At 43.4% G+C, this 10,926-nt stretch overlaps 2 protein-coding genes across 2 annotated transcripts; one reads left to right on the forward strand and one right to left on the reverse strand.

Moving 5' to 3' along the window:
* Positions 1-1,664: 1,664 nt before the first annotated feature.
* On the forward strand, positions 1,665-4,791 carry LOC115169938 (E3 ubiquitin-protein ligase MARCH2). The gene is made up of 5 exons (XM_029726086.1): positions 1,665-1,976; positions 2,507-2,742; positions 3,043-3,238; positions 3,364-3,573; positions 4,053-4,791. Exons 2-5 carry the CDS (start codon positions 2,564-2,566, stop codon positions 4,206-4,208), a joined length of 741 nt encoding a protein of 246 aa, XP_029581946.1. The 5' UTR covers positions 1,665-1,976; positions 2,507-2,563; the 3' UTR covers positions 4,209-4,791.
* Positions 4,792-4,992: 201 nt separating this feature from the next.
* Positions 4,993-10,926, reverse strand: LOC115169939 (ras-related protein Rab-11B). The gene is made up of 5 exons (XM_029726087.1): positions 10,711-10,926; positions 9,004-9,199; positions 6,067-6,260; positions 5,359-5,439; positions 4,993-5,278 (listed from the first exon to the last, which is right to left on the reverse strand). Exons 1-5 carry the CDS (start codon positions 10,748-10,750, stop codon positions 5,136-5,138), a joined length of 654 nt encoding a protein of 217 aa, XP_029581947.1. The 5' UTR covers positions 10,751-10,926; the 3' UTR covers positions 4,993-5,135.

Below are 10,926 nucleotides of genomic sequence, written 5' to 3' on the forward strand. Positions count from 1 at the left end.
CAAAACTCTGACTATCAGATAAGTGACTGTCACAGATCTGTTTAGGGCCCGTTTTAAAAAATGAGAATGGAATGAATAACGTAATCAAACAAAATGAATTTACAATCTTGACTGGCGACCGTACACGACTGCAATACGTCTTTGCGCTTCCATTCCTCTCGGGAATTGGGCTGGTTTCAAGGTGAACTGTTCTCGACATTAGGGCGGTGCACAATTGGCCCAGCGTCGTTAGGGTTTGGCCAGGGTAACTGACTTGCCGAGTTAAATAAAAAATGTAAAAACAGGGAGCGACAATTCACCTTGTCCATGTCCAGCACTCTGTCGTTCGCCTGAAGAGTACCGGAGAAAGAAATCCAGTTCAGGGTGAATGAAGATAAGTCGATCTCTAGCACCTTGACCTCCACCTCATGTTCAGTCCCGTGTTGCGTCAATAGATGTAAGGGATCTACACTAGACAACAACATTTGGTTTATTCAGATAACTTATATAAATCTAGGACTTGTTTTCAACTTTCACATTTAAAATTAAAGTAAGAATGACAAAAGCATAGGCTGTCACAGGATTGGTAAAAAAAAATACTTACGGTTTTGAAGCGTAGGGGGTGGCCGTGCATACACCACTGCAATGTCTTTGCGCATCCGCTCCTCTCCGGAATTGGTCTGCTTTCAAAGCGAATTGTTCTCGAGAGACAATCCAAAGTGTCCATGTCCAGCAGTCTGTTCATCTCCTGAAGAGTCCTCAAGGAGGCTATCTGGTCCAGCGCTGTCAAGGAGTCACAGTCAATGTCTACAGGCACCTTGACCTCCACCTCATCACATGTATCCACCCTCAGGACCCCTTGGTACTGCAGCTGCTCTAGACTCTACCCGGAGTTGTTACCCATGTTTATGTAGACAGTGGTGGGAAAAGTACCCAATTGTCATACTTGAGTAAAAGTTAAGATACCCTAATAGAAAATGATTCAAGTTAAAGGGAAAGAAAACAGCAGCCTCGACCGCAGGTTTATGTTAAAGGGATACTTTGGAATTTTGGCAATGAGGCCCTTTATCTACATCCCCAGAGTCAGATGAACTTGTGGATACATCTTTATATCTCTGTGTCCAAAATAAAGGAAGTTGGAGGTAGTTTCGCGAGCCAATGCTGGAAGTCTATGGGTATCTACTAGCATGCATTGGTGGAAAAAGTACCCAATTGTCATACTTGAGTAAAAGTATAGATACCTTAATAGAAAGTTACTCAGGTAAAAGTAAAAGTCACCCAGTAAAATACTACTTGAATAAAAGTCTAAAAGTATTTGGTTGTGAATATACTTAAGCATCAAAAGTAAATGTAATTGCAAAAATATACTTAAGTATTAAAAGTAAAAGTATAAATCAAACCTTTTCTGCTTCAACATATGAAACTCAACCTAAGAACCTCATAGACAAGTAGCAGTATGCCTACAATGTCCAAATATAAAACTGAGATATGAAATATTTGACAATAGTGGTGTCACCTAGCGGCAAAATATATATAATACACTTTTTGTATACCATCTTGTCTTGCATTGTTTTCTCTTGCCAATAGTCTTAGGACAGTGGCTACTGCCACTTCAGGGTGCTCACATATGAGCCTAATTTGTAGAATAATTGGTACCTTATGAATAATCATGCGACCCTTGTATCGCGGTAATAGTAATGCGTCACCAGACACGATGATCACGTGACCATAACGATACAGTCACTGCACAGCTGAGAGAGGTGCGAGCAAGTCAGCTAACTGTCAGAAATCCGTGAAAAATAAACAGTTTCTGCAAGAAAACGGGAAGATGGTTACGAACGAATAAATTATCCAGCCAATGGAGCAAATACACGACTTGCCATCATATATTGTATTCCTCCCAAAGCATCGTTTTCTGTCTAAATGTCAATGTCATTCTCGTGTCTAGCTAGCCAAAAAGCTAGCTAAGGCCAGGGGGAGCTGGTGTCGACTATACGGTACGTTATACCTTGTTTCAAAACGCTACCTAGATAACTGTTCATCATACATAGCTTTTCATTGCATTGCATTGTATTGATTTATTTAGCTAGCTTGTTAACTTAGTTAACAGGTGGAAATGTCGTAGCTAGCTTAACAGTAACGCTTAACAGTAACGTAGTTAGCTACAGTAACTAGACAGCCAATCATTTATCCTGTCTGGCTGTGTCTGTTGGTCATTTATTGATTCACTGGAGCCGAGCTTTGTCTATAGTTGCTGACAGTCAGTTTTATCTTTGATGTTGATGACCCACCACCACATAAGCTTGTCAAAATGAAGTATGCGCCTGGCTATAAAGAATATCCCCTTTAATTCGAATACTTTATTACATAGTTCCCTGTGTCTGCAAAGCCATTGCCAAAGGTTTTTGTCATGATAAAAGGCTGATCAATAGAATATGGATTATATTTCTATGGACTGATCACCTCACATGTCATGAACCATCACAAGTAACTTGTAACAATGTTACATTCTAACATTGTCACTCAGTCCAAACAGTTGCCCACAGCAGTGGGAGGAGAGGCGTGTCCCCAACACCAGAGCGCCATGACTACACCAGGCTGCTGCCACCTGCCTGGCTCCCTGTGTGACTACTCAGGCAGCACTGCCGACCTGCCCAAGGAGGTAGAGGAGCCAGATGCCGGCCAGGCCCAGTACGTCGCTAAGGTTACGGCCAAAGATGGCCGCCCACTCTCCACTGTTGTCAAGGCTATGGGCTCACAGAGGTAAGGAGGTTATTCGAGAGAGTTCTTATCTTTATTTGTAAATATGGATGACTGGGAATGTGACCCTTGGCTTCGATCTGATAAATAAACAATTCCTTGAATTGAGATAAACAATGGACAAATAGATCTCAAAGCTTATAGGAGAGGGCAACATACTGTATCATTCTCAGATTCAGCATATCTGATAAATAAATGTTGTATATTGATGAAAATAATGTATTTTGTTTATAGTGCATTTAATGTGTCATTTGTTATGAAACGAGTGGTCACCAGGCACAATTTCTTCCTCTATTTGTCTAGTAATGAAGGCATGTGTCGGATCTGCCACGAGGGGGCCGGTGGTGAGACGCTGCTCTCCCCTTGCAGCTGCACAGGGACCCTGGGTAAGGTGCACAAGAGCTGCCTGGAGAAGTGGCTGTCCTCCTCCAACACCAGCTACTGTGAGCTCTGCCACACCGAGTTCACCGTCGAACGGCGACCCCAGCCCCTCACACAGGTAAAATGGCAGTGTGTGTGAGTGAGTGACAGGTGGATGGGTAATTCTGTTTAAGTCCTCGATCACCATAGTAATGACAGAATAATTAGCATATTAATAATGAACCTTTCCTTGCATCCTCCCAGTGGTTGCGGGACCCAGGCCCTCGCAGTGAGAAGCGCACGCTGCTGTGTGACATGGCCTGCTTCATGCTCATCACGCCACTGGCGGCCATCTCTGGCTGGCTGTGTCTGAGGGGAGCCCAGGACCACCTGACCCTCAACAGCCGGCTGGAGGCTGTGGGCCTCATCGCCCTCACCATTGCTCTCTTCACCATCTACGTCCTCTGGACACTGGTAACTAACACACACACACACACACATCCCTTATCACCATTACCATGGGTTACTTTACTCCACCTTTGTTAATTGACAGCATATTTTTGCAGTGTAAATGTGTGCTTTACAATCGCTATTAGTACATTTGTGAGACAAATTAGACATTTGTGGCGCATCGTTTGTTTTGTTTTCTTGTCTATGGTATTCTGTGCCCTTTCCATTTTATATTCAGGGGAGACAAGTAATGTGCCAACAAATCTTTTGTGCCTGCAACAAGAATGGTTTGTTTGTACTCTGAAAAAAAGCTTACAATAGTTTCACAATCATCAAATGAAGTGGAATCATTTTGCAGACCAAATACAAATTTGTCATGCAATATGTCTAATGTTGTATTGTGCGTGCCTGCGATAGCAACGGTATATTTAACCAATCTGCTCTGTAGTGCATATGAAACCGTCTGATGTAGTTTTGTTGACGTCTGTCTCCGTGCCCCTCAGGTATCGTTCCGCTATCACTGTCAGTTATACTCGGAGTGGAGGAGGACCAATCAGAAAGTGCGCCTGCTCATGCCTGAAATTAAAGGAGCGCACTCTACCCAACATTCTGTCCCGACCAAGTCGACCAAGAAAATGACTGACGAGACCATCGTATGAGCGCCGTGGTCTCACTTAAGAAAGTGTAATATATCTTGAACTTCTGCACTTGTGGACCATTCTGGGGATTATTTCTCCATATTCTCTATTATTTGAAAAACTCGAGCCCAGATATTAACTATAACCAGTGGTTTTGGGACGTGTTGGACTCGTGGAATGAAGTGTCACTGATGTCATCGCTGGATTATGAACACTGGCCTGGAAAATCAGGACACAAACGGAAGGACACAGCTAATGTAGCGGGATGTAACTGATGCAGCATGTTAATACAGTATATCTGAAACATACCACCCCCCCCTCCTTCACAATGTATTTAGCTGTTTTTGGAAAACTGGCATCCGATAGCCCTATGAATTTACTCTCTCAGAACAATGACCATGTGAACGACCAAGTCTAAATATGATGTTTTCTGTTAACTCTTTGCCCTTTGGAAGCTGGTAGAAGTGGGAGAGAGAAGAAGGGAACAAACTGCAGTGTTAGTCAATGTATGCAGGGTATGCTAAATCATTTTGTTGCACTCCCTTGAGTAAGCTGGGTCATTGTGCAATAAAACATAAGGGACTCTTGGTCTTTGCAGTCGGCACATCTGGAATGCATGTGTGCTGAATCTCTGAGTTACTTAAACAGGAGTATTAGATCGGTAATGATCACTTGATGCAGTTGACTGCACCAAACATACCACCATCTAGTGGACATTTAAGGGACTACACTCCTTGCAAGTGGTCCAGAATGTAGGAGCATACAAAGTACACAGGTAACATGAGAGATCCACTCAACTACTGTAATATTGTACAATTTTATTTTATGGCATTAATATAATGTGAGTTGACAAGCTATCAAAAACAAAAGTATATTACACAAAATGAAGAATGTTTGCGCCACAACACTTTGAGATGACAGAAAGGGGAAGGTAAGCGTCATCATGGGTTACAGGTTCTGACAGCACTGCAGTTTGTTCCCTTTCTGGTCTGTGGTGGGCGGAACACTTATGTCCACCACATTGTTTCCAGGGGACTCGTCATGGGCGGACCGCTCAGCGATCTGCTTCTGCGATACGATGCGATAGATTTCTGTGGAGAGTAGACTAGACTGTTGTGGTGCATCTCAATACTTCAAAAGAGGATTTTCTAGTTTACTTCATCTACTGTACCTGTAAGGATATTCTTGAAAGCTTCCTCTACATTTGTTGAATCTAAGGCTGACGTTTCAATAAAGGATAGAGTGTTCTTCTCTGCGGGTTTAGAGAAAGGGCAAAGTGAGTCACACAATCATTATTAAACAGTTCCTGGAAAAAAATACCCTCTATTTACATTTGTGATTTAGCAGATGCTGTTTTCCAGAACAGTTAGGGTTAAGTGTCTTGATCAAGGGCACAGACAGGTTTTTCACCCAGTTGCCTCAGGGATTTGAACCAGCAACCTTTTGGTTACTGACCCAACGCTCTTAACTGCTAGGCTACCTGCTGCCACATTTCACATTAAAGCTGCCTCAACACCATTTGCATTACACATTTAAGCTGCTAAATATAGCAATACTGTCCCAATACAATACTCCTCCCATTCCCTTGTGATGATCACTGATATAAAAGTGCCAGATAGGTGAAAGCAACTATATGGAGCTGCTCTCATTTTACTGTCCTCCTATCCATCTCTTCAAAATCAGTGTTCCCTTAGGACCACTTCATTAAGGCAAGAAGGCTGTTCCAAGATGATGTGCCCCTTAGCCTGGTCCTAGATCAGTTTGTGCTGTCTTGCCAACTCCTATGGTCATTGCCATGACAATCACCATAGGAGTTGGCAAGACAGAACAAATACATCTGGGACCAGGCCATGTTCCCCCTGCCAAAAGACCAGAGTACCTGCAAAAGCCCGGGCCTCATCCATGGGCACGGCCCTGAGGTGGCGCAGGTCGCTCTTGTTGCCCACCAGCATGATGACGATGTTGTTGTCGGCATGATCCCTCAGTTCCTTCAACCAGCGCTCCACGTTTTCATAAGTCAGGTGCTTGGCGATGTCATACACTAGGAGAGCACCCACTGCCCCTCTGTAATAGCTGTAGGAAAGACTGCTTATCAATCTCAATGCACCAACAGACAATGTATGGGGCTCCAGTGAGGCTCCAAGTCAGACACTCTGATTGGTGATGAAGCTCGTGATCGGCTAGTGCTCGCCAAACCTGATCCTGGAGAGATAGATTTATTGTCATGATTCTTGCCCTGGAGGCAGAATGGAGTGATAACCGATAGATGGGTCAGCTGCAAAGTCAAAATTAGCTAGATTGTAAAAATTCATGAAAACAAAAATTATCTTGGTCTTAATTTAGGGTTAGGCATTAGGGTTAGCAGTGAGGTTAGGGTTAGGGCTAGCAGTGTGGTTAGGTTAGGCATTAGGGTTAGCAGTGAAGTTAGGGTTAGGCAGTGAGGTTAGGGTTAGGCATTAGGGTTAGGCAGTGAGGTTAGGGTTAGGCATTAGGGTTAGCAGTGAGGTTAGGGTTAGGCAGTGAGGTTAGGGTTAGCAGTGAGGTTAGGCATTAGGGCTAGCAGTGTGGTTAGGGTTAGGCATTAGGGCTAGCAGTGTGGTTAGGGTTAGGCATTAGGGTTAGCAGTGAGGTTAGGCATTAGGGCTAGCAGTGTGGTTAAGGTTAGGGTTAGGCACTAGGGTTAGCAATGAGGTTAAGGTCAGGGTTAGGTTAGGCATAAGGGTTAGCAGTGAGGTTAGGGTTAGGCATTTGGGTTAGCAGTGAGGTTAGGGTTAGGCATTAGGGTTAGCAGTGTGGTTAAGGTTTGGGTTTGGTTAGGCATTAGAGTTAGCAGTGAGGTTAGGGTTAGGCATTAGGGTTAACAGTGTGGTTAAGGTTAGGGTTAGGTTAGGCATTAGGGTTAGCAGTGAGGTTAGGCATTAGGATTAGCAGTGAGGTTAGGTTAGGTATTAGTTACCAGTGAGGTTAGGGTTAGGTTAGGTATTAAGGTTAGCAGTGAGATTAAGGTTAGGATTAGGCATTAGGGCTAGCAGTGTGGTTAGGGTTAGGTTAGGCATTAGGGTTAGCAGTGAGGTTAGGCATTAGGGTTAGCAGTGAGGTTAAGGTTAGGGTTAGGTTAGGCATTAAGGTTAGCAGTGAGGTTAGGGTTAGGCATTAGGGTTAGCAGTGAGGTTAGGGTTATGCATTAGGGTTAGCAGTGAGGTTAGGGTTAGGCATTAGGGTTAGCAGTGAGGTTAAGTTTAGGGTTAGGCATTAGGGTTAGGAGTGTGGTTGAAGGTTAGGCATTAGGGTTAGCAGTGAGGTTAGGGTTAGGCATTAAGGTTAGCAGTGAGGTTAGGGTTAGGCATTAGGGTTAGCAGTGAGGTTAGGCATTAGGGTTTGCAGTGAGGTTAGGCATTAGGGTTAGCAGTGTGGTTAAGGTTAGGGTTAAGCATTAGGGTTAGCAGTGAGGTTAAGGTTAGGCATTAGGGTTAGCAGTGAGGTTTAGCAGTGGGGTTAGGCATTAGGCTTAGCAGTGAGGTTAGGTTAAGCATTTGGGTTAGCAGTGTGGTTAAGGTTAGCAGTGAGGTTAAGGGTTAGGCATTAGGGTTAGCAGTGAGGTTAGGGTTAGGCATTAGGGTTTGCAGTGAGGTTAGGCATTAGGGTTTGCAGTGAGGTTAAGGTTAGGCATTAGGGTTAGCAGTGAGGTTAGGGTTAGGCATTAGAGTTTGCAGTGAGGTTAGGCATTAGGGTTAGCAGTGTGGTTAAGGTTAGGGTTAGGCAGTGAGGTTAGGGTTAGGCATTAGGGTTAGCAGTGAGGTTAAGTTTAGGGTTAGGCATTAGGGTTAGGAGTGTGGTTGAAGGTTAGGCATTAGGGTTAGCAGTGAGGTTAGGGTTAGGCATTAAGGTTAGCAGTGAGGTTAGGGTTAGGCATTAGGGTTAGCAGTGAGGTTAGGCATTAGGGTTTGCAGTGAGGTTAGGCATTAGGGTTAGCAGTGTGGTTAAGGTTAGGGTTAAGCATTAGGGTTAGCAGTGAGGTTAAGGTTAGGCATTAGGGTTAGCAGTGAGGTTTAGCAGTGGGGTTAGGCATTAGGCTTAGCAGTGAGGTTAGGTTAAGCATTTGGGTTAGCAGTGTGGTTAAGGTTAGCAGTGAGGTTAAGGGTTAGGCATTAGGGTTAGCAGTGAGGTTAGGGTTAGGCATTAGGGTTTGCAGTGAGGTTAGGCATTAGGGTTTGCAGTGAGGTTAAGGTTAGGCATTAGGGTTAGCAGTGAGGTTAGGGTTAGGCATTAGAGTTTGCAGTGAGGTTAGGCATTAGGGTTAGCAGTGTGGTTAAGGTTAGGGTTAGGCATTAGGGTTAGCAGTGAGGTTAGGGTTAGGCATTGGGGTTAGCAGTGTGGTTAAGGTTAGGTTAGGCATTAAGGTTAGCAGTGAGGTTAAGGGTTAGGCATTAGGGTTGGCAGTGAGGTTGGGGTTAGGCATTAGGGTTAGCAGTGTGGTTAAGGTTAGGGCTAAGTTTCAAATCAGATTGTATGACTTAGTGGCTGTACCAGCTAGTGACCACTCTGCAGAGCTACTTCCAGAACACGATTCATGACGAAAACGCTAACCTGCTATAGGGTGTGTAGGTTTATGTTCCACACTTCAACCCAGCACTAAAACACCTGATTTAACTCATCAAGGAAATTAGCAGTTTATTGATTAGTTGAGTCACCAATGTACCTCTCTGGGACTAAGATTTGAAACCACTAGATTATTGTTTTCTGTGATCCTTGTTGACAATCATTTACTTTTCAAGAGGCCTCAATATGCAGCCATGAGGAATCCCACCCGACTTACGCAGAGGTGATGGCTCTGTAACGTTCCTGTCCAGCAGTGTCCCATATCTGGGCCTTTATCGTCTTCCCATCCACCTGGATGCTGCGGGTGGCAAACTCCACCCCGATGGTGCTCTTACTCTCAAGGTTGAACTCATTCCGTGTGAACCGAGAGAGCAAGTTACTCTTCCCGACGCCAGAGTCCCCAATTAGCACAACTTGATAACGAGACAGAAAGAGATGGAGAGAATGAGAAAGACAGAGAGAAATGCTGATATTCTTACAGCCTAACTGTCAGATGAGCTAGCCTAGTCAACAAGTATTTCATTGATGTACTAGGATCCAGGATCCTGGGTTAGACCTTGGATCAATGCCTGCATTCTTCACCATTATGTGACTTGGCCCTCCCACCTACAACTGTTACATAATGCGGGTTGTCATTTCCAATCACATCCATTGACAATATTGAATAAGTGGATGGCTGAAATCGACCTATTTGAAGTGGTATATGTCTTTATATACTTCTGTCAATATTTCTCAGAGCTTATAGGTATTTTGTTTAATTGGTTACCCCTTAACCAAGGAGACATAGTAGTTGGTGTCTAATTGAAGTTCAGTTTGAGTGAAATTCTAGCATGTACAAAGATGGGCCCCTTAAGAGCACTGCTGAGAAACACTGAACTCAATGATACAATTTGACTATTAATAATATTATTATTATTACTTTTACTACAATAACAGGCTGACAGAAACAGCCTATTCTACTGTATTTAGCCGACAGTAAAACACTGAGGTGACAGGAGTAGGCCAGGCAGTCACAACGGGGCTGTCGAGGTGGAGCCCTTTTGTATTCTCACAGTACAGTAAATAAAGCTGAACTTTGTCCCTGTGGCATCACGCTGCTGCTGCAGGAAGCTGATAACATGCTCCGTCCAACCTAAATCGACAGTTTTGGGCCACTTTTGGCTTTCCTGTTTCAACAGGGTTTCTAAATGATGGTGAGGGAGGAAGAGGAGAACCCTTTATCGGCTGATGTCTACTCCACAGAAGATACTCTGTATCACTTCATAAATAGACCTCTATACAGGGTGTCGCTGGCGAGCTCAATGGAAATCAAAGGATGACATTCTAGAATAGATCAAAGGGGGATGTCTTGAGATAGAACATAGTATTCACAGTGTTAAATGGTCCTTGGACACTGGTCTACATTGTCAAGTTTTACATTTCCTTTCACTAATTCTATCAAAAATCTACATGAATTCAACATTTGCATAATCAATAGTCCCACATTAAATAAAATATTAAATAATATATCTATGGGATATGGGAGGCTACAATTCACAATAGAAAATATAACTTCATATAGCTCTTTTAACCATAAATGGGAAAACAGCATTCTTGTCAGTAACCTATTGATAAACAGTGCCTCTTTTATGGTTTCATCAGTGTTCATAAAGTCAAAGAAGCAACCGCAAATAGGGTGTTGCACCTTACCTAAAAATATAGCTGTGGGCGTTGTTACAATGTTACAATGACAGCATTTATGTAGCCATAGTAGCAAACGTTTTCCACCAAAGAGACGCATACAATGTTTATTTCTAAAACATTTATCCAGACTATTTGTTATTATTCGTTCACACTGACGTCTGATTTGTCATTGGACAGAACGCAACAATGATAGAATTACTGAAGGTCCTATGAACGGGCGAATGCAGTCATCAAAATTTACCTTTGAACAAGAAATCGTATTCATCGTCTCTGTTCCCCATTCTAGACGAGGCCTCTCCAGCGCTTGTTCCCGAAAATAATGTGCAAAATTGTATGCCTCTGAATTATCTGTATGTACGGGATAATTGTTTTTATAAATGTGTAAAACAATGCGCCAATGTTGTCTGTCAAACAAGGCTGACCGCAGGAAGAGAGATCTCCGAACTCTGCACTGGGG

This window comes from Salmo trutta, chromosome 31 (genome assembly GCF_901001165.1).
Source record: "Salmo trutta chromosome 31, fSalTru1.1, whole genome shotgun sequence".
Taxonomy (NCBI): Eukaryota; Metazoa; Chordata; class Actinopteri; order Salmoniformes; family Salmonidae; genus Salmo; species Salmo trutta.

Coding starts and splice junctions, on each gene's coding strand:
- LOC115169938 (XM_029726086.1), top strand. CDS start 2,564: ATGACTACACCAGGCTGCTGCCACCTGCCTGGCTCCCTGTGTGACTAC. Junction 2,743..3,042: donor AAGGCTATGGGCTCACAGAG/GTAAGGAGGTTA, acceptor CTATTTGTCTAG/TAATGAAGGCATGTGTCGGA. Junction 3,574..4,052: donor TCTACGTCCTCTGGACACTG/GTAACTAACACA, acceptor CGTGCCCCTCAG/GTATCGTTCCGCTATCACTG.
- LOC115169939 (XM_029726087.1), bottom strand. CDS start 10,750: ATGGGGAACAGAGACGATGAATACGATTTCTTGTTCAAAG. Junction 5,440..6,066: donor TGAGGCCCGGGCTTTTGCAG/GTACTCTGGTCT, acceptor CTAAACCCGCAG/AGAAGAACACTCTATCCTTT. Junction 5,279..5,358: donor TTTCAAGAATATCCTTACAG/GTACAGTAGATG, acceptor TACTCTCCACAG/AAATCTATCGCATCGTATCG.